Source organism: Serpula lacrymans, assembly GCF_000218685.1.
Source record: "Serpula lacrymans var. lacrymans S7.9 unplaced genomic scaffold SERLAscaffold_5, whole genome shotgun sequence".
NCBI classification, from domain to species: Eukaryota; Fungi; Basidiomycota; class Agaricomycetes; order Boletales; family Serpulaceae; genus Serpula; species Serpula lacrymans.
In genome coordinates, this window is record NW_006763294.1 from 763,443 (window position 1) to 789,997 (window position 26,555).

Genomic DNA, 26,555 nt, shown 5'->3' on the forward strand with positions numbered 1-26,555 from the left:
GCTTGAAGGAGGTTAATCAGTGTGCTTTTGTGATTCATTAAGCGTGCCAACAGCTGCTGAAATCATGAAATGGTTTATATATCACTACGGAATTGTAGCCATACAGTAGATAAAAAAGCTGTAAAGACATAAAACAAACACGGAAACAGAGTCTGTGCGCCCTTGTTTCCTCTGAAATCTATAAGCATATAGTGCCTTTATCCTGCGGTATCAAATATTGGTTCTACGCTTGCTGATAGAAGTCGCTAGGCCTTAAACATTCCAGCTTGTATCTCCTGGACTCAAGGTGCCAGGAGATATATCCATCCCTGAATTCCCTCCATTGCTTCGCAAGGGCTATATCCATGTCAGAATAGGTACCTCTGACACCTTTTTGGTTTATACTTCTTTCAATCTCCTCCACGCGCAACAATGCATCAACGCGAAGTGTGGCATCCCTTACTTCGTTGCACACGAGGTTGAACGTGTCCATCAGCGACCACGTCCCGGATGAGCCCCCATCGTTGTGCGAAGAGGCAGATTGGATAGCCCGAGTGCGGAGGTGAATCGTATTGCATCTTTCACCGGCGAGTTGCTCTTTGTGGAAAGACATGATATCGTTCGTGAAACACTGCAATATCAAAGGTACAAATAAGCCATAGGCTATCAGCGGCATAGATCAGTGCTCACAATAAATAGTGCAATATCAGGTAAGGCTTTGAGGACTTTTTCCAATGGTAAAATCTGACATCTCTTGGCTTTAAAAACGGCAACAGCATACGCCTCGCCTGCACCAGTTTTGCTGCGGAGGTACGCTGGGCTAAACAAGTAGTTAAATCATTTCATCACCTCCTGTGATTAAGTACAACGGTAAAAACGTACAACTCAATGGCGCTCCCTTCCATGAGAAAAGGAACTTGATTTTGCTCGATATGTACATGCTTGAGGTCATCCGAGCGCTCCGGAAAACATTGATAATGTGACGAGACAGCCTCTGGCTTGACACCCCTCATCATCCTCTTTTCTACCAAGCAACCATCAATGAATCCGGTCCAAGATGCTGCTGCGATTCCGGTAAGTATTGCATCTCCATCAGATGTACTAGTATATGCATTAGCCATCTCTTTTATTAATTCTTGATGAATAGTGAGCAAGGCGTGTGGTTGAGCTTCGCCAACATAGATCCTGTGTGTGAATCTCAGCATCTCGGCATAAAAGTTGTCGTCATCCACCAAGTCATCGATGGCCATGGCTGTGGCCGTCATTTTTGCTATCAACAGACACATTTCTGTGCCTGTGAAGGGGTAAGCTCTTTCGCCAAAACTTGCAGTGGCACATTCGATGTTGTCCAATTTTTCAGCATTCCAGCCTAAGATGGGACCTAAAGTGGAATGGAACCACTCATGGAAGGACTGAAGGAAAACAAGATTGGGATGAGGAGGGGCCCCATGACGATACCCTATTTCACCAAGAAAGAGCTGGAGACGAGGGAAATAACTTGCAGCGAGTCCAGAGGGGTGAAGAGGTGTCTGAGACTCGGAAGATGCGAGTATAGCGGCCATCTTCTGATAAGAGGAGGATGAGATCTTCGAATGGGTGTATGGTCTCTCACATGATATAGTAGTGTACTAGTATCGGTTTGTCCTTGATACCGGCGTGCCGGATTTTCTTGACTTGCTGATAAAAGTAGCCAATTTTAATCTATAGTGTCTTATCGGACCAAATCCGTTGGGAGAACTGGCAAGGGTTGATTCTGAGACGGTTATAACCATGAGATAGGACATCGCAGAAAACGAAATATCAATTGAGAGTCATCAGAGACGACGACTTATCTTAAAAGAGACCTAGTTATTGTAAGTAACCGCCGGGTAATCGGTATACCCTTTCCTCAACTCCTCTAAAGTTGCCTGAGGTCCAGCACTGTACAACGTCGTAAAATTAACTTGCGTATCGAGAGGGATGCCGTGGGCGATTCGTTTTGGTACATCAGGGTGGCTGATAAATAGCATTCCAAACACAGCAGCGTCAATTTGCTTGGACGAGATGAGAGCTTCCGCCTCGTCGGGAGTGAGGCCAGCATTCAGAATCAAAGGTGACTTCTTGATAGCTTGGCGGTAGGATGCAAGTACGTCATGTTGAGTAGCACGATTCTTACCTGAAGGGGTGAAAGTGAATGAGTTCGTGCGGAAGTAAAACCATGTATGGGATTTACCATCGAACTTCGGGTCCATAGTAGCGAGGTATCTCATGAGGCAGATGTATGCCAAATCCAATTTGTCCGCTTCAGAGATGAAATAGTTGAAAGTGTCGAGGGTATCCTGTAACGGCATACTAAATAAACATACAATCAGCACCTGGTGAACTCCAAATTAAGAGAGTTTCCTTACCCCACGTCGTTAGGTCCGCCAACAGGGCTTAATTTGATGCCAACTCTCTTGTTTCCAAAAACGGATACAAGTTCTTTGAGGATTTCGAGACCGAAACGAGAGCGGTTTTCAACAGAGCCACCCCATGAATCCGTGCGAAGATTAGAAGTAGAGTCCAGGAACTGATGGACGAGATAACCGTTGGCGCCGTGCACTTCGCGAAAATATGATTTCAGAAACGAACCCAAAAGGGAAAACTCCTTGTTGGATCACTTACGTTCAACACCGTCAAAGCCAGCTTCTTTGGCATTGATAGCTGCTTTCTTATACTGTTCAATCACGACTCGGGGATCATCGATAGCAGTGGGCTAGTGAAGAAGAAAAAAATGAACAATCTGGTTAGAGGCTTGCAGGGTTTAATTATGATGAAAGCGCTTACTGTGACGTTTCCAGGTTCACCAGGGATGAATCGGAACTTGCCACCTCGCGCAGCAATGGCGGATGGAGCGTATACAGGCTTTCCAGCAGCTTTCTGCTCAGGAGCATCAGGGTGCGAGAGACGTCCAACTGATCAAAAAAAACAGACTCAGACAAGAAACTAAAATAGCAAGGAAGAGCTTACGATGCCACAGCTATAAACCGCATTAGAGTAAGAACAATAGGAAGTGAATGCAACACAATAAATGACATACCTGTGCAAAAATAAGACCGCCTTCATCGTGAACCGCAGAGGTGATCTTCTTCCAGGCGGCTACTTGCTCTTGGCTCCAGATACCAGGCACGTTCCGCCATTCCGTGCTGTCATAATACGATGAGACCTTCCAGGCGAACGACGAACCAGATGAAACTTACCCTTGTTGTTCGATAAGCACGCCCTCTGTAACGATCAAGCCCGTGCCTCCATGCGCACGCTGAGCGTAATACTCAACGTTGACTTCGTTGGGAACGTTGGTAGGAGCCGAGCGAGAGCGGGTGAGTGCAGCCATGATAACCCTGTTACGAAGGGTAAGAGGACCGATCGTGAGGGGACTCAAAAGAGCAGAGTGAGAGGTTGTGGTTGACATTGTACTTCGTTGGACTTTCAGAATCGATGCTGGGGAATTTGGTTTGATTGAACGAGCTCTAGTGAGTCGCCTAAATACATTTTGAGCCCACTAATCGGGGACAGGATGGTGAGAGATGCTGTAAATGAGGGGACGCTTCCTTTGGATGACTAAACTGCTGAGTAGAAAGATGTTATACTACAGTAGCTGCTGACTGAGCAACACGAAACGAAACGCGAGGATGGCGAGCGAAACAAACGAGGGACTTTCTTCCCTAACCCAGGACCTTGTAGATAGCTCTTCCCTTGTAAGGAAAAAGCTCACAGCCATAAGCCATGGCAATTACGGTTTACATTGACTTTGTTATCAAATTTGATGAACTCTGGACCAGTCCTGGCCTGATAGACGCTGACTACGAGCAATGGCGAGCGACGATGATGGACTTATGGAGGATGATGAACTTATGGGGATGAATAACTCTGAACGTTGGTCAGCCATCTTTGTACTTGCGCCGCAGGAACACATGCGCGCGGGAACGTATTGCCAAATAAAAAAATGACGTGAAAAGGTGTACGTATTTACTTACAAAGTAACTTCAGAATAGTCACTATATCCTCTTCTCTGCTCTTCCACGCTAAGGTGTGGCCCATGACCATAAAACCTCGTATAATCCATCTTTGCGTCCAGCGGCAACCCCCTCTCCAGTCTCTTCGCAATATCGGGGTGGCCAATGAACAATCTCCCAAACACAGCAGCGTCGATCTGGCCAGACGCTACAAGCGTCGCAGCTTCACTCGGAGTGAGTCCACCATTCAGAAACAGTGCAGATCGCTTGATAAATGGACGATACGAGGCGAGAACGTCGTGCGGCGTGTTGCGAAGCTTTCCTGTAAGTCAATGTAAACCATATGGTGTATGTGGCACATCCCAGATGAAACATACCGTCGTACATTACATCCCGGCCTGGCGTGTACCGTACAAGAGAGATGTATGCCAAGTCCAACTTGTCTGCTTCTGTGATGAAGTAACGAAATGTGTCGAGTGTCTCTTGCAGAGGCATGCTGTAGGCAAATCAACGTATTTTGACAGGCCATTGAATATGAGAGTGTACCTCGAACACTCACCCCATATCATTATATCCCCCGGAGGGATCTAATTTGACAGCAACCTTTTTGTTACCCCAAATAGAAACGAGCTCCTTGAGTGCTTCAAGACCAAATCGACATCGGTTTTCTATCGATCCCCCCCAAGAGTCCGTACGGATATTCGAGGTAGAGTCCAGGAATTGGTGGACCAGATAACCACCAGCTCCATGCACTAATAAGCAAATATTACATTGCAAAGATCAGCAAAAAAAACAATGATATGTGAGTTAATACAGACATTCAACACCGTCAAAGCCTGCTTCTCTGGCGTGGATTGCTGCTTGCTTGAACTCCTCAATCTGGACGCGAGGATCGTCTATTGCGGTAGGCTAGCGATGATGAGAAACAAACATTCAATAAGAACAACATTCAACACCAAGCATCATGTACGTCGATACTAATTATCAGGAGGAATGTCCAGGAGTCAAGCAACCAACTTACAGTGACAAATCCAGGCTCTCCGGGAAGGAACCGAAACTTACCACCACGCGCAGCAACAGCAGAAGGTGCGTACACAGGCTACATCTCAAATTACCTTCAAGATCAAGTCAGGATACTAGCCCCACTCACTTTTCCAGAAGCCAGTTGCTCGGGAGCATCAGGATGACAGGACCGTCCCACTTTGCATGGAATTCTAGTCAGACGAGAAGACAAATAATTTGTGCGACATACGATGCCAGAGCTAACAGCAAAATGATATCACTGATATGATCCTTACAAATAATCAACAAAAGAGATGACAGAGTAGGTTTTACCTGAGCGAATATAAGTCCACCCTCTGCATGCACCGCATCGGTAATCTTCTTCCATGCCAACACCTGTTCATTGCTCCAAAGTCCAGGGGCGTTTTGCCATTCAGTTCTATTCAACAAATCCGACATTTCAAGTGTTCTGAAAGAGACAAGACCAAGATGACACATACCCTTGTTGGACAATCAAGGTACCCTCTGATACGATAAGACCTGTACCACCACGAGCGCGTTGGACGTAATATTCTAGGTTGATGTCATTAGGGACATTAGTAGGGACAGACCGGGAGCGTGTTAGCGCGGCCATGGTGATCCTATTGCGCAAGATAAGTTGACCGATCGTAAGAGGCTGGAGGATGGAGGAGACATCTGAGGCACTGGAGCTGCTGGACATAGCTGCTTGAACTTGATGGAGGTGCTGGTGCATATGTGGATTCTGAGAGCGTGAGAGCAAGCGTAAATTAGTAAGAGCTGGAAATGGGAACTTGTTCGCTACACTCTTCATTGAATTTCATTGTAAGACAGCTATGTTTTCCTTTGCAGGTCGCTATGTTGGGCCGGTACTAATAAACCTATCCATTAGATATGAAACAAAAGCACGTTTGAGTTAGAAAGTATAGGAAATAGATTAATGCCGCGCCTTGAAATCTTGGATGCCAAAGCATATGCGTCCAACTGAAATATTTACACATTAAATGGTACACTCAGCTCATTAACACGTCTGTTCAGCTTCGAACTCAGCAAGACTTCAGCTCAGACGTATGGTGGCCGTTTGTTCAAGGTTGGAGTTCCAAACACGTGGAGCAGCACGGTTTGCATATGATGACTTGACTATTTTACATCATGTCCTCCGACGGAGTCTGACATTGGCGTTGGTTGGAATCAAAGTGATGCTGTGTGTCCATTTCAGCATTTTTTCCTTCTGCTCCTCAAACGGTTTGTGCATCAGGTTCTCTGGTAAGAGCACTTCATATCGATCAACGAGGCTGGCGAGGATGCAAACACTTTCGGTATAAGCAAATCTTTGGCCAATGCAAGCACGAGGGCCAGCCGAAAATGATAAGACTATGCAAATTAGAGGTCAGTCACTGAGAGAAAGGGGAAAAGAAGTAGGGAAAGAAGTTCATACATGCATCCCGTGGCCAGCGATATGTGTCCGAATCAATGAATCGCTCAGGCTTGAAATCCTCGACATCATCACCCCAATATAATGCTATAATGGTGGTTAATAAGGCTGTCATGGCGTAGGTTATAAAGGTGCAGTCTCACGATTCATATGTAAGCTCCATATATCAAGTATTACAACACTACCGGCTGGCACTGCCACTGAAAAAGGCTTGCCAGGAGTGAGGGTACCCTTCTCTCCCACAGTAAAGTGTTGTGCAGGAAGCACGGCATCAGCATATACAAGTTTCGATAACCATATTGCTGCGGGAAATAAACGCAGTGTTTCACGGAAGAATGCCAAAGTGTATGGCTGAGAGAAGAAGGGTCTGAGTTTAGCAAAGTTGCGCTACAGAGGAAATGACTGACCAGCCGGGTGAAATCTTGCTTGTAGGACTGTGATGGAGGTTGGTCAAGTAAATATACTTGGATATCATACTAGTCGAAGCTCACTGAAGAAGAACCAACTGTACCACTTCCTTCTGGCCAAACCTTGCGCACTTCTGCATACATCTTGCTTTGCGCTTCTGGATGCAATGCCAGTAGACTGATGGCAAACCCCAAGCTGTGAGCGGACGTTTCTAACAAAAGAGACGTAAGCCAGAAATATACATTGCCAAGGAGGAATAAAGTTACCATGTCCAGCGAGGAGAAAGCTCTAAATGACAGCGAAAATCAAAGGAATATGTTTGAAAAAGAGGTTGCAATACATACTTACAAATATATTGGAAAGAAGCTCGCCATCAGACAAACATTTGCTGCCACCCTCAGGCGACGTGTTTGCTTCAACAAGATTGTGCAAAAGAGCAGCACTTGATGCTGAAGACCTCCCTTCGACGACAGATGCGCGAGCCGACGACACAAGTTCCAACATGTAACGTCCCAGCTCTTCGAAGGCCTGCTGAGTTGCATGAACGCGTGCTGAAAGAAAAGGAACTTTTACAATAGACGAAATCGCAGGAAACCAATCTGGAGTGAGCATTCTGAAGAAAAAATTTTCAACTGCAGTTATCACAGCCGAACGAAGAGTTAGAGTATAACCGGAAGCGGGCGCAGCGGAGTCATCTTCCCAAGAAACTCGCCTCCCGAACCCAGCAGCAGAGGTAATGAGGAGGGTAGCCTAGAAATATGAAACTGGGAATCAGGCGAATAAACCATTTGAATGATCGTACCTGTACCATGGGTGATACCACCTCGATAGCGAGGTCTGAAAACGCGTTATTGGAAGCAGATTTCTCAGTACGTTGGGTGGCGTCGAGTTGATTGAACCAGTCGGTAATTATTCTAAGGGTTTCAGTCCAAACTAAAGCATTGTTGGCCTGGTAGGTAGAAACCGATGAATTAGAGCGAACAAGCAAGCGAAGATCCTCAGCCGCACGCACCTCACTAAACGCTGGAGCAGCGATAGCACGATGTCGTTTCCATTCGCTCATTTCCGTGCTGATAATGTTCTTGCCATAGTAATTAAGAGGTTCATACTGTGATTGGATAAGCCATGAATTCTAAGTATTGTGGAAAAATAACTTACTGAGACAGCATCCTTGCGGAATGTGACGCGATCGGAGGTTATTGCTTTGATTGCATCCATATCTGCGAACCAGAAATATGGCTGGGAGTTGGAAAATTTCACGGAAGCAAATGCAGTACTGCCAAACTGCCTGTACACTATAAGATGAAAGTATGAAAATAATAATACACTTGGTTATCGTAAAGCACTTACGCGATAATTTGCCTTGAATATGTCCTACGCTGCCTGGTCGTGGAAAGACAGGCGCGAGAACGACGGCCAAGGGATAGAGTGGGTCAAGCCAAAGGAGACGACGCCCTGGGTATTCACTACAAGACAATTGTTTTAGATAGTAGCTCAGAATATTTTATTGAAATAAAAGCGGCTGTAAATCCTTCAGACCCGGCATCTCGGTTTGACAGAGTCATGAATTCATGTCCTTGAATTCAAATATACAAAAATGAGCTGAGGACGTACGATATCACTTTGAAGGCCCTCTGAAGAGACACATATTTGTTGACCACAATCTTGAGGATCACCGATGCCAACAATGTTCCAGAGAGAATCCATGCTGCGCTGAAGCTGAGGCTGAGGCTGAAGGGATCCATCGTGCGGCGAAAGGCGAAAGTTTATCGTCTGCTAGTGTACCACGTCGTAGCATGGTCTGCGACTCCCCTAACGTTACTTTAATATGCTGCCAGTGGGCGCCTATAGCACCTAAAGCGACAGGTGACTCGTCAGCATCCCCTTGGATTAGGAGAACGGATATCTATGTGAATTATCCCTCTAGTCTGCTTTCTTTCCTTTCGTGTCCATGGTGTACTACTAGTAGTACAATGTGGCGAATTCGTAGTCTGGAATCGCCGCGCTAGCTCAAACCATCATCACGCTTAGTCACATTGCCGAGATGCAGAATGTGACGTGACTCTGTGACAGCACGTCATTGCTATCAGCCACCGTCCGCGTGTGCTTTAATCTGATGTGATTTCCAAGTTCCCACATCGCGAGCTCGTTGTCCCCAACAGCGACAAGACACACGAGCACAACGCCAACGACGATGCCTCTACATACTCTTCCCTACGATCTCCTGTTTAATATATCTCAGTATCTCGATATTCGCGATGTCTACGCCCTCCAGTTGGTGCGTATCTCTTTCTTTCCGCCGTCAAATACCCGCATCTCATCTCTTCATACGATAGACAAGCAAATCTCTGCATGACTTCACAAATACTAGGCCTGTCTACCGCGATATCGCAAATATTCTCCTTTCTCGCTCACGCCCACTCCCACTCAAAGGATTCCAAAAGCTATCCGATCTCCCCACACAACAGCTCATTCAGTCTGTCAATAGGGCTTATCGTTTCGAGCGAGCTTGGCGGGTCCGTGCACCCCATCCAATCAATGTACCTTCAAATCAGAAATGGTACAAGGTCATCAGAGCACCACCAGGTGAGGAAGTGGACTGGCTGTCCCCCATCACTTCAAGTTATACCCTTTGTGCCACAAAGAGCGGTAAAGTCGTGTGCTGGGATGTACAGAGAGATGTTTGCCTTGCAGAGTGGAACCCTGGCGAAAAGTGGGAACTCTGGAAATGTAGGGTCGAATTTGAGGAAAGAACCGTTTACTTTACGATGGCAAAGCTCATCAGCGGATCGTGAGTATTCAGCATCTGATATTTCTTCCTGCCTTCTGACATATTTCAGTTACGACGACGGACGAATCATGGAGTTCATCCTCATGTCTCTTCACTTTCCCGAGGATCCAGTCACCTTGTCGACTACCAACCCCTCTCACCCCGCCCCACCCCCTTCTGCTCCCGTCTTCAGTTATTTATCCGCGTTTCCAACCACTGGTGTAGTCATGAATGTATTTTTGCTTGATCCCCCCAACCGCCTCCTTTCGGCCTTTGTATGGGTCTCTGCATCTAACACCATCGGGCTGTACGTCCTCCTTGATTGGGCAAAGGACGAGTATGTCTTTGTCGATACAGGAGTTGTTTGTGTGAGTACTTCGATCGGGGATCATAGTTCTATTTCTCCATTTTTTGATTGATAAAAAAAAGATACCATATTCACGCTTTGCAATTGGGCTGAAAATTTCACAATCTTTATATTTTTAGTCTTGGCATACACTGAAAGGCTCACTGACGTGTTGTTTTTCATAGCTAATTTCCTCGAACTGGTCCTGCATCCTCCACGAAAACCAAATTGTCATCCATTGCGAAGAAAGCGATGCCGCCTATCAACACTTTTATCCCCTCGAGTTATTGCAAACGCTTGTGAAGCCGTACGGCGAGCTGGGAGAGTCTGCCGGAAGCGCATGCAGTAGATGTGGTATAAACGTAACTGGAGGAGATGAAAGCATAGACAACGAATTGCACGATGGAGTACAGGACGACGCACGTGACCGCTGGGACAAGTCAAAGCAAAATGCAAATCCGAGAATACCGCCCCGCCGTCGAGCTCCTCCATCTATTGCGACCCGTCTTTTACCTGAGCGTACGGTCAAAAGGAAGTTTAGGTTTCCAGGTGTTGGTGGCGGTCATGGTCATGTAGAACAACACGGCCACTTCCCCCATGGCGTTCTTGTTCCCGGTCACCAGCACGAATACATCATGTCAGACCTTATCGCCCCGCATGCTACTACTTTTCAACCCGATGAAATCACGCTGTTGCACCCAGGTCAATCAGATCACGTCGCTGATGCAGATATAATTGGGTATCCGGGGCAACAACATGATGAAGTCGAATTCGTGGCCGAGGATCTGCAAGGTGGATATGAGACCATTGTTGATGGACACAATCTTGACGTAAGAGGGGAGGAGAGTCTTTTTGGGCAAGATGGGACTGGTTTAGATGTACCTGGTGGAGAGGAAAATGAGGAAGATGAAGTCCAAGAAGCCGTATTTTACTCATCATTTCGGTCGATTGAGGGTGGAGGTGAAGAGGCCACTGGTCCTGGCGGGTGGGTGGCTGAGGCACGTGAAGACCACGATGGAAGTGATGAAGGCCATCATCCAGCTTCAAACGGCAGCAGCAGGGAGGACAGGGAGCAAGGAGCTGTCATGACCGTCATGTCGCCCAGCTCAGTGCAGACACCCATCCACCATCACACTCACGAAGAGCAACAACACCAACACGAATTTCAATTTGGGAATGTGGGACCCATCAACCTCACTGATAACGAAATTTACCAACATATTCAACTTCAGCTTGCAGGCTTGACGCCCTCCGATCCCACACAGAATGTGTATCAACACGAAACTCCTCCTTTTGCTTCGACCTCCACCCAAACGTCGGAAACTGCCCCCTCCGATTCCAGTACCCAGACGCCTGAGGCACCTTCAGAGCTCAATCCCAATCCGTATCCATTTCCACCTTACTACCCCGAATCAGCCCACTTTGTGCGCCAGTGGTGGCCTACACTGCCAGGAGTTCGGAGAATGAGTTGCACAGTCGTTTTACTTGCTGCACACAATCCCATAAATCATAGAACAAGGTTTGTGCTCGCGCAGCACTATTTTGGTGTGCCCGTTACAGGTCAGAGTGTGGAAGGAGAGCAAGAAGGAAGCACGGGAGAAAGCGGCGTGCATGAGCACAGAGAGGCAAACGAAGAAGACGATATGCTCAAGTTGTGGTATGTCAGCACTCCGTTTGAAGTCGTTTGTGTATTGGATAGAACAGAGGAAAATGGGACGAGTGAGGGGAAAAATGATGAGACTGCCGCTCCTGCACATGATGGTCTGGCGCAAAATGGTGCGTTCGACATAACCAACGGCGATCAATTGGAAGGAAAGGCTAACAATGGTGTAGGTATACAGACAGCCGGTGACGACATAAATGCAGATGGAGGAGATGATGACGATGAGTCGGATATCCACGGGGTGAACGAGCGGCCCCGCCCACTGGTAGCTGTTGATTTTGGGCATGCAGTGTGGGTAGAGCATTGTGGTGAACGCCATGCTTGCGGGCAGAGAGAGTTTTGCGGAGCGAAAGTGGGTGAAGAGACCGGGTATGAAGACAGTGAAGAGGGGGAGCTAGACATACAGGCGAGGATTAGTAACGTGGTGGAAAAGAGAAATGGAAAGCCGAATGGAAAAGGAAAAGAGCGAGTTGGCGCCAAAAAGGGCAAGGGGAAGAAAAAGCAGACGAAATGTCTTCGATTCGTAACCTTCCCCGCTGTTGGATCTTCGAAAGAATCGTCATATTGCGCGAAGAGGGATCGTGGTTCGTCGTCGACTACACCATTGGCGTCTACGCATCGAAGTGGTGGCCAGGACTCTGCAAGCACTGGTGTTGTGCGCACACTGGATATTCCGGACGAACTGGACCTTGACAGTGTGGAGACGATAAACATTGATCAGTCGCAGGGAGCTGTAATACTGAGCGTAAGAGAAGGGAAAATATTTATTCTAATGTATGAATAGGTGGTGTGCGGTGAAGATGGTTATTAAGATACAATGTATGTGTAGGAAGGAGGTGCAAGATAGATGGAGTATGTATTTATGGCTAGAATGTCGCTTTGTACATAATATCGTATTTTATATATTTTCTGTTGTACTCGTACTTACTGCAGCTGTAGCCTGCTGTAGCGCTGTAGTTTTGCTTAGGTATAGTGGACTTTTCCATATTTGGCAACTTAAACTGCGACACTCCGACCTACTACCAGTTGTTCTATAAGCCTTGCAGTTTGTCGTATACCCATTGACAGCGCAGCCATCCATACTTTTACATGTTGTCACTACAGCCTGGCACGTTTCTCCAGAGCGAGCCAGACGTCGAGGACGACAGCGACATCTATCGAGGACGACCACCATCTCGCCATCGCGCAACGACTGAAGATGTGCAGTCCATATCCTCGGTATCCTCCTCCTCCTCGTCCTCGTTCGCTGGCGGACGTCTTGGGGCACTTGCTGCAGTCGTGGAGCTTGCCATTTCTCGATGGGCCCGCAATTCTTCTCGCTCGTCGTCGTCCAGCTCATCTTCGTCCTCTTCGTCCTCTCGTTCTTCTAGGAATTCACTTGCCCCAACTCGCACCACTCGACGACGGAGAAGGAGGGGAAGGCGTACTGGGTCCAGTATTTGCACTGCGCAGTCAGAGCGCGATGTTGCAGCTCGTTTGAAGGCAAGGCAAGAATCGAGGCAAATTCCTAGAGAATTCTATCTCTATATCCCTCCAATGTCCAGCCTTGAGAGACCTCAATCACTGCGATCGGCGTCCACTCACGCACAGGACACAATCGAACAAGTTTCAAGGACGTCTTCCCTGGCTCTCATCCTCCCCCAGCTCGAGTCGGCTCTAAGAAGGTCTGCAAGGAGCACACGTGGTGGACATAAGGCCCGCCAATCCACTGTACCTGTACCTCCCTCCTTCCAGCATCATGACTATATGCTATCCGATCCTATGAAGGCGCCCAGTCGCCCTGCCTCATTCACCGATATACCTACACTCCACCTTCTGAACAAGGGAAAGCAAAGAGAACAGAATAATGCTTCATCGCCCGATTCCCTTAGATCCGTCTCGTCCAGTCCTTTCAAGAGCCATAGAGCTCCAAGAGGTTGGTGGCTCGATGTATCTAGCCCCACCTGGGATGATATGCGTGCCATTGGAAAAGTAATTCCATACATTTATTACACTGCTTTGATGACGCTTGACTTCGTTCTCTTCTAGCTTCTGCATCTTCATCCCTTGACTCTGGAAGATATCCTACAGCAAGAGCCGCGAGAGAAGTTGGAGCTTTTTCCTAAGCTCGGTTATCACTTCATTGTCTTTAAAGCTATACAAGGTGCTACACAGTCTGGCATCGAGGGAGATAGCTATCTCGATGATGGAGGTAGCATAAATGAAGTGAACATTTACCTTGTCGTCTTTAGGGAAGGCATTTGTACTGTTAGTCTGTTACAATGTGTTTTTGATAGTTTGACTAAATGTTTCGTTTTCAGTTTCATTTTTCAGATATTTCTGGTAATACATGCTGCTCTCTACTCAGTAATTATTCGCTGACTGTCTGAGCTAGACCACACGGAGCGAGTACGAAACCGTCTCAGGGTGCTCAGAGATAGCTTTTACATGACTTCAGGTTTGCCCTTTTAGCTGGAAATCTGCACAAAATCTGATTGATTATCTCAAGATTGGATTGCTCATGGGATTTTGGATTCAATCGTAGATTCCTTCTTTCCTTTTTTAGATGAAATAGACAAAGAGGTGACCACGGTCGAGCAGCTTGTATTCTCAATCAAGGATACATGTGATACCCCTCAGCGACAAGTCACTACCCCGGAAACTCGACCTATACTTCGCAAAGAGCCAGCGGAGGTTCAGCCAGATATTGAGCAAATCGCCGTTGTGATAGAAGAAAAATATGATGAGAAGCCTACGAGTCCAGCTCCCATGAAGCGAGCGCGATTTTCACCACCACATGCTCCTGCTCTGCTTTTCTTTTGCCGCGTAAAGAGGAAGCTTCAGTTTATTTCACTTTGGTTGCCCGGTCGCAACTTACGAGTGAAACCATCACAAAACGCTACCGCTACCACATTGCGTCGTATGGCCAGAACTCGACGGCTAGTTACGTCCCTTACACGCCTACTTGCGACTAAATCGCAGGTGGTCTCTCAGGTTAGGAAGAGGTTCTTGACAGTGGGACAATCTGGACCTGGTAACGGATCAGTTAACAACGACGATATAGAGATTGCGATACACATGGGGGATGTCCAAGGTGTGTTGTTTTTCACGAATGGAAATACCAGAAGGTCGAATCATTGTTGCTATCCCAGATCATATCTTGACGTTGCAACATTCGCTTACGCATTACGAACGTATGCTCAGTCAAGTTCACCCTGCCTACCTTTTCCAGCTTGGAATGAGCGTGTCGAAAACCAAGTCTGGGACGGATAAAGCGCTTCTGATGCTCACTCTCGTGAGTCTAGGTGTTATATGTGTTCAAACCTTGTACGGTATGTTGTATACTTTTGAACCTCAGGCTGTCATAGTGGTAACCAATCACTTGGTGTACAGGTATTTTTTCGATGAACGTAATGGTGCCTGCAAATACAATTCCTGGCGGTCCTTACCACTGGTTTGGTGTGGTTATCTCTTTGGCAGTAGCGATCGTGACCGGATATCTGTCTCTCGTCCGTTATTGGTGGGTTCAGGCGGGCAAAGTACGAGGTCGCAAGCTGTCATGAAGCCAATGCTGCGGTCTTTGCTATATGCAATCGCAGCTTCTACGTACCTACGGTAAGGTAAGCTTTTAAGAGCTATTACTCTCAATATCTTCGCGCTTTTCTCCTTGGTCGACATTCTTGGTCGACATCTACGCCGCATTTGCATTTGGCTACTCCTTCGATTCGATGACGTTCCGACATATATCATAATATTGATGTAGCTCGCCATCGGGAACTATGTAATTTGCTTGATTTTGGAAAGCTAGACAAAAGTGAGTGATTAGCTCAAAATCTCAGTGGGTGCATTGGAAGCTGCTGCACAAGACAGCCACAGCTTCCACCCTCAGGTCAGTTTAACAACACAATTCTGTACCCCAACTCCTTCCTCCGCTTGTTACCCTTGTTGGGTTGGTAGACTATTGCGAATACGCCCTTAACGAGTTTCAGCGTATGGTGGCAATTAAGTTGACTGAAATAGTGTCAATGGGTTCCGCATGCAAGGAAAGAGGCTCTATTTTGGGGAAGATGTATAATCTCTGGTTTGCTTCAGTATAGCTGGTGAGTCAAGGCCCTAAAAGCTGTAGGCTAACAATAATAGTAACAGTAACACTTGCAGAACTGGATGAACTCACCAACAACGGTCCGCAAGCTTCATCAGCTCGCTCGCTGTGCAATTGTTAAAGCCAGGGATCATCTCGACCTTCGTGATGAACCGCCCCTTTGCCAAGTTGGCGCTTGCATTTCGAATCATTTCCACAAGGCAATTACATCAAGGCTCCGATGAAGGATCATCATCAAATGCAATATCATCATCAAATGCAATATCATAATGGTGCCGATTTACTATGAATGATCGCATTGCTACTAACCAGAGACTGTAAGCCATCTTCCAACATTATGTAGCTCGTTATGTCAGCCCTTAGGACATTGACAGATCATGTCTACGACCAACTTACTTGAACTTTCTTCAGGGTGAATAGTTTGGCTCATAGGACCCGCTAGACTATAGCTTAATAACTCCGAACAGAAGAGTTTCGTAAACCGGATGGCAAAAACACTGCTCGTCATCATCTTCCTAGATCCGCCCATTATCACACCTTTCAATATTACTTCTGTCTCCTCACATGATCCTGGTTCGTCGGCCGCTTGATTATAAGCCAAGTTCGTTTCATGTTGCCATTCTTTCCAAAGTTTTGTTTCAGGTCATAGTCGTCTTAATAGATTCAACCTGCACGTCACACGCATTGACTCCGCCAAACTGAATGTCTGTCTTCGCCACGGCACTGGTGGGCCGATTGTACTCCATTTGAAACTTGTACTATTAGACCCTGTGCGTCTTTCTTGTCTTAATTATACCGGGAATCGGATTTCGTCTCACGAGGACTTCTGGACGTCTGTTCTTAGGTGCTATAAGAATATGTTGCCAGCATGTTTTTTCATGAACGTGAGGATTGACCTGTTTATAGTGCTTTGTTATGCCTTCGCGGCAAGAACGCAACATGCATTCTCCCTCGTTGATATGTTGGCCCGCATTCGAACATATCAACATCTGGTAGTTATTTTAGTGCGTCATCTCTGCGGGTATGTTCTTCAATCGCGATGGTGATGTGATGATGATAAGGGCTATTATTGGCTCTCTCAGTGCAATTGAGATTGAATTAGCATGACTGCGGAGAGCTCAGGTGGCTGGGTTGTCCCATCTGGATGTCAAGCGCATGTCAATTTTTATCAAGAGTACCTTGATGGACGGTATGCCGTTTGAAGTTTTGAATGACGTGGAGAATTTTCTCGGCTGAGATTTGCGCAAAAGGCTTATCCTGAACCTGATATTTCATTACACAATTAGACATAATGTGAGAAATGGACATGCATTTGTTGCACCTCGGTCAGTGTCAGGCGGAATGGGAATGAGTACGAACGATCGCACAGTGTAAGGCACTGTGATTGGACGGCGTTTATAAATGCGGAAACTACCAATAAATCGGTGGGTGGGGGAGTCTTAAATAGGGTCCAGTTCCTTAAGTCGTGGTACGATGTACGAGAATGAAAGGCTCCACAGTGTTAGGATCAACCTTGTCAATAGAACGGCAGTAAGTCAACAGAAAAGAGTCTATTATAGAAGGGCCAGTCATGGTGGGGGGGGGGAACTGAACTCCCTATTGAACGTGAAAAACACGTTTAAATTTACTCAATAGTACCGCTCACCAGGAAGTGTGAAAATGCAGAGTTGTGCGTGTTGATACAGTGGATATCCAAATTGAAAAAGGATAAGGAATTGTTATTCAGACTACTGCTCTGGATATAGGGCTATGCTGGACAGGTCCAATGAATGGATGATCGATCATAGTAGAGCAAAAGTCAATAAGTATGTGCCGGGAATTTGGAGAACGCGTCGAGGGCGTGTCGCGGCATGCTGCGATAATAGACACTTCGATAAGCTTGACTGACAACTGTTCCTTTGCAACAGACTTGGCTGCGAATCGAGAGGGCCTGGTGAGACCCGGTGTCAGGTCCGGTGTGCGAGTGTCAGTTCCTGGTCTCAAGTGAAGATAGTCAAGTGGACACTTGCGAGCACAATATTTGATATACGACGGACCATCGATAAATGCAGCAGACAAGTGAGGCAGTCTAGGCGTGCGATGGTGTAGATCTAGGGCACCAGAGATGCATTAGTGGTGCTCATATGAAGCGCAGAAAGGGGAAAGCAACAGGAATTCAAGAAGCCGGGACGAGAGAGGAAAAGGCATGTCAAGAAATGACAAAAATCGACGAGATCATGCGAATAGTGTGCGGTACCTGCCTACAGATCTGAAACGAGGCTTTATTAGGGCGCCTGCACTTTTACGAGCCAGGCACATGCGTGGAAACGCCAGTAACGCCGGCTCGCATCACTCCTGCAGAATACTGGGCAAACATGGGTGATATGCTGGACTAGCGCTGCTATGGCTACTAACAGTGAGCACGCAGCGCTGCAGGGAAGCGAGCGAAGAGGACGGCGCTCAGCCGGGGTATGCCGGCGGGCGGTGGCACGATGTCCATAAAAGGGCGTAGCAGCGATATTATATAATTAACACGCAGAAAATGAAAATTTGAGTCTCAGGAACCGGTGATGTGCCTGGGAAAGATGATTGGTTGACCGCTGATCCTTGACTGCCCTTGGGTGCTCCCACCACCTCGAGTCCTTTTCTCTTATACCCTCCCCATTTCCCCAGAACAACAAGTATCGTCCCCGCGACCCCCTTCCTCGTCGTCGCACCTGTCGACCTCGTCGCAGTCGCCATCGTCGAGCACGTCCTCCACCCGCTCTCCACAATGTCCCGCCGTCCTCCGTCATCAGCTGGCGGCTCTCGCCCATTCACTGCTTCAGCCTTTCGTCCATCCACAGGTCGTCCGACAACAGCTGCTGGATTTGGACACGAGTCTCAATTTACCTATGACAATGCCTATTACGAGGAGGAAGACGAGGAGGAAGAGAGCGACACCGAGGATCTCTTTGCTTTTTTACCCCCATCGACTCCCGACCACCCCCAGGAAAAGGCCCAGCAATCGCAGCCCTATTCTCATCCATCCCCCAGCTACGATCACATCTTCGCCAATGCTTCCCCCTCTCATATGCCATCAGTAACGTATCCCTCGCCTACATTTGATCCACACGCTCGTTTCCCCGCTGACGTCCCAGCTGGTCCTTCCGGTCCCTTTCCCCCCCATCTATCACACACTCCAGTTGAGAGCCCCCCTTCAACTTCATCTCAGCCAGGCCAAGATGATCCGTATAGAATGCGCAGACTTAGCACGGCGCTCACATCTACCACTGACACTCGCCCATCTAGAACTAGCGCTATCAGTTCGAGAGAGATACCCGTCCGTCTGCCTACTCCACCGGAGAAAGAGGAAGATACCTTTGCCGAATCATCGAGGAGCAAGCGTCACCCATCTTCAACCATTGGTGATAGCCTAAGTTTGACACCCAGCATGCTCGAAGAAGATAGTCGCGACGGCTCCATAAAGTGAGCTTATCTATCTCGATCTTCATATTCTTCTTGGTTAAATTTGTTAAATAAACTGTTTTGTAATTCTAAGAATGGAGTTTGACTTTGATGCCATCAATGAGGAGGACAGTCCGTTCCCAGAAGTTCGTGCATCCGTATCAAATATCGATGATCCTGACATGCCTGCTATGACCATACGCATGTGGATTGTTGGGCTTCTTCTTTCTATGGTCGGCGGGTGAGTTTTATCCTCTTGTTTTTTCAACGAAGTCCTTATCATTTCCAGTGCCTTGAACGTTTTCTTCAATTTCCGGCAACCTGCCCCTTCCGTATCTCCCATGGCCCTTCTCCTCCTATCATACCCTGTCGGCAAGTTTTTGGCTTTTGTTTTGCCGATCACTACCTATCGTCTTCCACGATTCCTCGGTTCTGTCGAGTTTTCTCTCAATCCAGGGCCTTGGAATATCAAGGAACACGTACTTGTCTTTATCATGGCGAACGTCGCGATAGGTCCTGCATATGCGCTAAATGCTATCGTCGTTGCTCAAATAAACTATGGCATTTATTACAATTACTGGTTCAGTGTTCTCCTGGTCCTTGCTACGCAACTTACCGGATTTGGCCTGGCGGGGATGTGTAGACGATTCTTGGTGTGGCCAGCTAGTATGGTTTGGCCCCAAAATCTGGTCGCCTGTACCTTGCTGAACACCTTGCACGCTGAAGAGGATGAAGATTCTGGTGGCATAACGAGGTATCGTTTCTTCTTGATTGTCCTTGGTGGAGCATTCTTTTTCTTCTTCATTCCTGGTAAAGTCATCGCTATCGATGAATCAAGTCTGCCTTGCTAACACACGCATACTAGGCTACCTCTTCCAAGCATTATCAGTATTCTCCTTCATCTGCTGGATTGTCCCAGAGAACGTTCCTGTTAACCAGCTATTTGGAGTTGAAACTGGGCTGGGTATGAGCGTATTGACTTTCGACTGGACCCAAATTTCGTGGATTGGCAGCCCTTTGATGTTTCCGTGGTGGGCTGAAGCTCACATTTTTGTGGGTTTTGTGATGTTCTTCTGGATATTGACACCCATATTGTACTACACCAATGTAAGGCTTTTATCATCTTTGTGTACCCCCTGTTTTATTGATGGTTTGCAGACATGGCAACTGGCGTATTTCCCCATTTCTGATGACAGCCCATATGATCGCTTCGGGAAGCTCTATGATGTCTCACGTGTGCTCACTCCTCAGGGTCTTTTCAACCAGACGGCATACGACGAGTACTCCCCTCTTTACCTACCTGCTACCTACGCTGTCACATACCTTCTAGCTTTCGCGTTGTCCACCTGTGTCATTGTGCATACTATATTGTATCACGGCCGCAGTCTTCTCAACGGCGTCAAGAGGATTAGAGTTGAACCAGATGATATTCATGCTAAGCTCATGAGGAATTATCCAGAAGTCCCAGATTGGTGGTATTTACTGTCATTCATAATTTTCTTCCTGGTGATGGTGTTAGCTGTGGAGGTGAGTTGTTTCAGAAATCGAAGTGTAGTTGACTGACTAAATATTATTTTTATTAGGTGTGGCATACATCGGTGCCGGTTTGGGCACTTGTGCTCTCTATCTTATTACCAGTTCTATATGTCTTGCCTTCCGGGTTTATATATGCGATGACGGGACAAGGGGTATGTGGCGCTGCAAATGGATAACCATCTTTCAAGTCCTTATGTATCCACCTCAGATCACGTTGAACATATTAGCCCAAATCATCCCTGGCACACTTTTAGCAGGCAACCCGATAGCAAATATGGTACTTTTATTCCTGTTTGTTTGTGCGAGATGTGCACGCGACTCACTATTATTTGTAGCTCTTCAAGGCGTACTCTGTGCAAACGTTGACTGAAGCTACGTCCTTCGTTCAAGACTTGAAGCTAGGTCACTATGTCAAAGTTCCCCCACGAGCTACCTTCTGGGGTAAGTTAATATCTACGAAAGATTTATGTTTCTCGACTCAAGCGTCTATGATTTCTTCCTTTAGTGCAGTCCATTGGGACTCTTATGGCATCATTTGTTCAAGTTGGCGTAAAGCAATGGATTTTCCATAACGTAAAAGATATTTGTGCACCCGACCAAGCTGGCTCCATGACGTGCCCTCACAACCAAGTTTACTTCACTGCATCGGCCATTTGGTATGTATATTCGCGTATCTACGTTGCTATCATCCTAATGTGCGAGCGTAGGGGACTTATCGGACCAACTCGACAATTCGGTGCTGGAGCACTCTATCATGCTGAATTATACGCCATCATCGTTGGTGTGGTCCTACCGATACCCTTTTGGCTTTGGCAGCGCCGGTATCCAAATTCATGGATTAAGTTCGTGAGCACTCCAGTGGTGCTGAATGGCGTGTCGTATATCCCACCTGCCACGGGCATCAACTATTCAGCATGGTTCGCTGTTGGCTTTGTATTCCAGTATCTGATCAGGAAGAGGAACTTTGCGTGGTGGAGCAAGTTCAATTATGTGACAAGTGCTGCTTTGGACAGTGGTAAGTCTTCTTATTTACGACTCCCAATCTACTCTTGGTTGACGATGTCATCGTAGGCACGGTGTTGTCTCTTATTGTGATATTTTTCACTCTCCAAGTAAGTCTCTCGCAGTGTTGAAATTTTTATTTAAATGATTTATTGTGTTATCATAGTTTCCAAAAGGTGGCATTGATCTCAACTGGTGGGGAAATTCGGTTTACCTGGAGAGTACGTATTACCCCATATCCCATATCTGCATATACTTACTTGAGCTCGTAGCTGCGGATTACAAACGCATGGCGCTAAAGCCCATCCCTTCGGGTGGTCTCCCTTTACAATAATGTACTTAACAAGCTGCACAAATATCATAACATTTCGGGGGTATAAGGAATCATCGCATTATTATTTTGATATGTGAAGGCGATGTCTGGTCATTTTTTTATGCGCTCCTATTCCATCCTAGTTCCCCCTTCTTCGTGATCTCACGACCCAAATTTTAGAGTAGGAACCCGTATACATATATCTATGCAAATCTTCGTTTCTAACGTTTGCATTAGTAGTTGGCCGTGATGCGTACATACCAAAAATGCAATGTATTGAAGTAACTATAGGACGAATGATGGATGATCGTGAATGTATTTTCATTAAGAAAACCCTGTATATGTATTTCGGGACAGGGTCAATTGGCTCATGAGACCAGCAAAAAAATCTCAAGCTTTAGAGATGTAGTACAGTAACACCAGTACTTTCTCGGGGTCCGAATGGGCAGCTCGAAGAACCTCGTCGCCTTAAATGTCAATCATATTGATTGGACCGCCGGTCATAATGTGTGTTCCGTGTATTCCGTGTATTATTTCATTTTGGCGATCGTAACCTTTTACCTTTGAGTGAGAGTTTAGTTTTCAGCTCAGCGTGTCGAAATTTTCGTATTCCGAGAGTTGATTATGTTGCCCCCCTGGACTCTAGGCGTCATGGTTGTGTTGAAGACGAAGCAAGGCAGATAAGGGAGAACCGCAGTATCAAGCCTCTCGGCCTGTCTCGCGCGAACAGAGAATGGCGGGCTCGAGCTCGACTATGTCATTGTCGTCGCACTCGATGGCTTTTTTGTGGAAATGCGGAGGAATACAGCCGTGTTTGTCGACCGAACGTCCAAGAATAAAGTTGGCGAATCTAGGTGATGCAGTGGAAGCAGTCATATCGGATGCTCTCGTCTCCAAATATCTCCAGCCTATCGTCAAAGTGAAACAAAAAGAATCGGCTGATACAATTTCATACTATTAGCAAAGCTGAAGACTTAACAGTAAACTGTGCATCGTGCGAGCGGCATCCATTTCACTCTCATTATTACATTTCTGCAATATTGTACAGGAAAGGCTTTGACGTGTAACAGGGGTGTAATCTGGAAACTTGACAAGGCAGATAGCTATTTTGAGCAGACTCAGGAGATTCTCAGATGATCATACTTACCCAGTAGGAGTACTAGTATAAATATAAAATTACTACGTCGAGTGAAGATCGTAGAAAGGGTAGAAGTAACGATGCAGCGGCTGCACTAGACTACTAGCTAGTAGCCGCAAATGGAAACTAGCTAGAATCAGATGTCCAAAACTCCGCGAATATTTACCTAACAAGCAGACCCTAGTGTGCTTCCACTTTCCCTTTTTTCGTTTCAATTCATCGTGCAATGAAAGTTCCTTGGAAAGCTTGGAAAGGACGAAAAGAAATAATTGTACGTCTCTTTCTAGCCGAATATGTCTACGAACTTTACTGAATGGCAGTCGCAAATGTAAAGACAACCAGTGCTGTGCTGGACTCACTGAATTGGATGACTTTCAACGCTTTGGGAACCATCTCCTGAGGTGAGTTGATCAATTACAAAAGCTGCGGTTCCATGGTCAAAATGTAGCGAGTTATCAAGAAAAGGCTGATCGCGCCGACGACGGATAACTTTTTCATGGCGACCGTGATACTACTCGCTCCTGTGCCATTATAAAAACAAGCAAACCTAGAATATACTTTCCCGTGGACATGAACCTGAACACAATCCACCTGATTCAAGTCGAGGTTTAATTACCGAGTAGTGGGTGGTAAACCGGCGGCACAAGCTTCACATATTCGGCTGTGTTTCATTCAGCTCGCTTGCGCCCCTGTACCATATCTCTGCGATAAAGGGCAAGAAGTCATGTCCACTATTCGTCATGATGGCTGCTGTCGGAGGCAGGTGTAAGGAATGGCAGTCATGCGGAAAGGGGAACAAATGAAACAATGTATCCATCCCATTACGCTTAACATGATTATTGAGCCTGGTTCAGAAGTTGGTGGGCACAGTGGAACCGTATGGAATTACAAGAATGGTGAGCATAGCCTCCTTCTGTCATGGTCCTGTATCACCCGTAACATATACTGTATAGGATAGTTTTATGACTAGGACTGTCTTCGACGATTTGATGATTTTGCCTGAATGTCTTCTTGCAAGCCAGCCATTTACTGGCGCTTTGCCCCTTTCGTATTATGGACATGCACACTACATGCTGCAGCAGGATGTTATGCTCAAATTGATGTTCATTATTCAGTTTACGCTTCGTGTTCAGGAACTTACAAAGATTCTCATGAAGACCGGCCACATCACCGCAGCCTTTGTTCGCGCAGTCCTTGAAGTTTCTCATCGCTGCGGTTCCGGAACTTTTATATATGAACTATGAACGTATACATGGTATAGCAGGCTTGTAGTATCGAATTGCATAAACCTATATAACAAGTGACTACCAAAGGATGCCAAGGATAGCATTGGCTAAAAGGCGATTCAGTTTGGTTCTGACCTCCTCGGGGGTGGCAAATATGGTTCAAGGCAGTTCAGAGGCGCTCGCTGCTGATTGTTGAAAGTAATAACATGCCTTGATTAGGAAACCTTACCGCGGCGCAGTCAAAACGCTGCGGTTGCGCCATGTGCAACGACATATGTCACCTAAAAGCTCCATATAATTAGGCACATAAAAGCTGATGATAACAGTGCCACGACCACCACAGCCGTCTGTAAAGTACAATGATCGTGCAAGAAAACACCCCCAAACGTGGCCCAGACTCTAAAGATGACCCTAACACCGGCAGTCAAGAGGCTGCCAGTGGGAGCAGCCAGCCTCCTTTACCTCCGCCAATGTATTCTTATACAGCCCCTCCAGTACAACCGTATCAAAATACTTATCAACCCTACACCCCAGAGCCCTATGTGGTACAGTCCGAATCGACTTTCAAACGGTTCTGGAAAGCATTTGGAATAGCTGTAACCATCTGGTTCCTTTTTGCTGTTTTCACGGAGAGTATGTTTGAGGTAGGGAGTTACGGTCGCAGCAGGGTATGTCCATGTCTTTATATTGGTTTCTAAGTGCCGAATACTGAGGAATCACAGCTCGGCTGGAGTGGCGACCAAGCCGGATGGCCTACACCTGCAGATGGTATCGTTCGACGTTGTATCAGTGGTTCTGAATGGTCCGAGTACATCGATAACCCTACGTGGTCGCATTTTCCCCATGGTGCTGAAACTACATTCGAACTTCCCGTTGACTCTGACGCACTATTCTTCCTAACTCGCGGCAATTGGAATGCTGGCATCGTGAAGATTGTAAACTCGGAAATCGTCAAAGATACCGCTGATGTCACTGTGCGCGCACATTTCTACTACCAGAGCGCATTGGATCGTGCCACCCTCTGTCTGTTGAAAAGAGGTGAAGACGAGCAAGGTGTTGGCATTTTTGTGAGTAATTCGCTTGCTATTGGCCTCTAGACGTGTCTTAAATGTCTCGTTAGACACCCCGAAACTGGTACCCCCATGGACAGCAAGACCGCGTGCAATTTGAAGTCACCATTTCACTTCCCGCTTCTTCGGATGATGAGCCTTTGAGGATCAAAAGCTTCGAAAGCGATGCATCCTTATACGCCCACGAAATTGGAGACCTCCAGAAGTCAGTATACTTCAATGCTATCTCCGTACGAACTTCCAATGTGCCCATTTCTGCCAAAGTAGGCCGTCCCGATTTCTCTCCTTACACTGTGAAAGCATATACTTACTGAATTCTTTAGTCCATCTTTGCAGACAAGGGAAAGTTCAAGTCCAGTAACGCGCCGATCAAGGGTACATTTAATACTTCTACTTCGTTAGAACTCATAACGTCCAACGCACCGATTGAGGTGGAAGCCGGCCTTTTGAACGATGATGCTTCTTCTCCTACTGAGGCTACATTTAAGACGAGCAACAGGTTTGTACACTACCATGCTACGAATGGTAGCTTTTACTGATAAGTTATTAGCCCTATTGAATCAAGCTTTTCTCTCCAGTCCGAGTATCTCACTGGTGGCGCCTTCAAAGTCTCTGCCCGCACCTCTAATGGACACATCGACCTTTCCCATGCGACTTCTCCAGTCAACTCTATTCTAAACCTTTCCGCACGTACCTCCAATGCGCCCGCTTTTGTATCATTGCATGGTGCTTATGAGGGCGATTACACTCTTGATACATCTCGTCTCGCGCCCACAGTGGTTAAAAGTAATACTCTGGATCCTTCAGGAAGAGGGAGAAGGCGGGTTGTGGAGCAGACCACGCAGAGAAAGGGTCATTTGAAAGGGTCAGTATATTGGCAACCTCGTGGAGTGGGAGCACAGTCAAGCCAGGTTGAGGTTAAGACGTCCAATTCACCCATCAAGCTTTCCGTCTGAGTAGTAAGGTCTTTCGTATTGATTGCATGGCTATATGGAATTCATAATATGTTCTTTATCTTTCTACTTGCTGTACTATTATTATTGAAACTAGCTGTAACGAATGCTGAAAAAATGCAAGTGATCTTGTACTCCTATGATCCTATTCCTCGCTTCATCGTGTCCAAATGGATGCTTAGTACGACACTAGCATTCGAGCATTTCGAGACCCA

At 46.6% G+C, this 26,555-nt stretch overlaps 10 protein-coding genes across 10 annotated transcripts; 6 read left to right on the plus strand and 4 right to left on the minus strand.

Moving 5' to 3' along the window:
* Nucleotides 1–223: 223 nt before the first annotated feature.
* Nucleotides 224–1,541, minus strand: SERLADRAFT_436128 (uncharacterized protein; the record flags this gene model as incomplete). Its single annotated transcript, XM_007316419.1, has 3 exons — nt 224–610; nt 670–799; nt 862–1,541. The coding sequence occupies 3 exons, from the start codon at nt 1,539–1,541 to the stop codon at nt 224–226; spliced, it is 1,197 nt and encodes a 398-aa protein (XP_007316481.1).
* Nucleotides 1,542–3,929: 2,388 nt separating this feature from the next.
* SERLADRAFT_463216 (uncharacterized protein) lies at nt 3,930–5,719 on the minus strand (the record flags this gene model as incomplete). Its single annotated transcript, XM_007316420.1, has 9 exons — nt 3,930–4,275; nt 4,331–4,449; nt 4,513–4,705; nt 4,772–4,862; nt 4,975–5,052; nt 5,104–5,153; nt 5,206–5,215; nt 5,289–5,394; nt 5,456–5,719. The coding sequence occupies 9 exons, from the start codon at nt 5,707–5,709 to the stop codon at nt 3,971–3,973; spliced, it is 1,206 nt and encodes a 401-aa protein (XP_007316482.1).
* A 349-nt stretch (nt 5,720–6,068) lies between these two features.
* SERLADRAFT_463220 (uncharacterized protein) lies at nt 6,069–6,748 on the minus strand (the record flags this gene model as incomplete). Its single annotated transcript, XM_007316421.1, has 3 exons — nt 6,069–6,347; nt 6,412–6,495; nt 6,552–6,748. 3 exons carry the CDS (start codon nt 6,556–6,558, stop codon nt 6,124–6,126), a joined length of 315 nt encoding a protein of 104 aa, XP_007316483.1.
* A 136-nt stretch (nt 6,749–6,884) lies between these two features.
* On the minus strand, nt 6,885–8,049 carry SERLADRAFT_360657 (uncharacterized protein; the record flags this gene model as incomplete). Its single annotated transcript, XM_007316422.1, has 6 exons — nt 6,885–7,027; nt 7,083–7,104; nt 7,165–7,566; nt 7,625–7,765; nt 7,829–7,924; nt 7,975–8,049. The coding sequence occupies 6 exons, from the start codon at nt 8,032–8,034 to the stop codon at nt 6,885–6,887; spliced, it is 864 nt and encodes a 287-aa protein (XP_007316484.1).
* Nucleotides 8,050–10,677: 2,628 nt separating this feature from the next.
* SERLADRAFT_463222 (uncharacterized protein) lies at nt 10,678–12,517 on the plus strand (the record flags this gene model as incomplete). The annotated part of the gene is made up of 2 exons (XM_007316423.1): nt 10,678–11,708; nt 11,766–12,517. The coding sequence occupies 2 exons, from the start codon at nt 11,018–11,020 to the stop codon at nt 12,377–12,379; spliced, it is 1,305 nt and encodes a 434-aa protein (XP_007316485.1).
* An 839-nt stretch (nt 12,518–13,356) lies between these two features.
* Nucleotides 13,357–15,137, plus strand: SERLADRAFT_347594 (uncharacterized protein; the record flags this gene model as incomplete). Its single annotated transcript, XM_007316424.1, has 7 exons — nt 13,357–13,566; nt 13,624–13,860; nt 13,966–14,032; nt 14,084–14,200; nt 14,456–14,668; nt 14,727–14,906; nt 14,968–15,137. The coding sequence occupies 7 exons, from the start codon at nt 13,357–13,359 to the stop codon at nt 15,135–15,137; spliced, it is 1,194 nt and encodes a 397-aa protein (XP_007316486.1).
* A 2,640-nt stretch (nt 15,138–17,777) lies between these two features.
* Nucleotides 17,778–18,121, plus strand: SERLADRAFT_384811 (uncharacterized protein; the record flags this gene model as incomplete). The annotated part of the gene is given in 2 exon segments (XM_007316425.1): nt 17,778–18,067; nt 18,087–18,121. The coding sequence occupies 1 exon segment, from the start codon at nt 17,862–17,864 to the stop codon at nt 18,036–18,038; it is 177 nt and encodes a 58-aa protein (XP_007316487.1).
* An 824-nt stretch (nt 18,122–18,945) lies between these two features.
* Nucleotides 18,946–22,268, plus strand: SERLADRAFT_447545 (uncharacterized protein; the record flags this gene model as incomplete). The annotated part of the gene is made up of 13 exons (XM_007316426.1): nt 18,946–19,123; nt 19,197–19,343; nt 19,392–19,912; nt 19,968–20,209; nt 20,261–20,629; nt 20,686–20,790; nt 20,847–20,915; nt 20,974–21,079; nt 21,144–21,294; nt 21,346–21,653; nt 21,710–21,750; nt 21,807–21,861; nt 21,913–22,268. 13 exons carry the CDS (start codon nt 19,089–19,091, stop codon nt 21,972–21,974), a joined length of 2,211 nt encoding a protein of 736 aa, XP_007316488.1.
* A 1,035-nt stretch (nt 22,269–23,303) lies between these two features.
* Nucleotides 23,304–24,402, plus strand: SERLADRAFT_463236 (uncharacterized protein; the record flags this gene model as incomplete). Its single annotated transcript, XM_007316427.1, has 4 exons — nt 23,304–23,362; nt 23,426–23,689; nt 23,712–23,987; nt 24,045–24,402. 2 exons carry the CDS (start codon nt 23,985–23,987, stop codon nt 24,333–24,335), a joined length of 294 nt encoding a protein of 97 aa, XP_007316489.1.
* A 195-nt stretch (nt 24,403–24,597) lies between these two features.
* SERLADRAFT_463239 (uncharacterized protein) lies at nt 24,598–26,484 on the plus strand (the record flags this gene model as incomplete). The annotated part of the gene is made up of 5 exons (XM_007316428.1): nt 24,598–24,985; nt 25,040–25,384; nt 25,438–25,650; nt 25,711–25,886; nt 25,938–26,484. The coding sequence occupies 5 exons, from the start codon at nt 24,677–24,679 to the stop codon at nt 26,341–26,343; spliced, it is 1,449 nt and encodes a 482-aa protein (XP_007316490.1).
* Nucleotides 26,485–26,555: the final 71 nt, after the last annotated feature.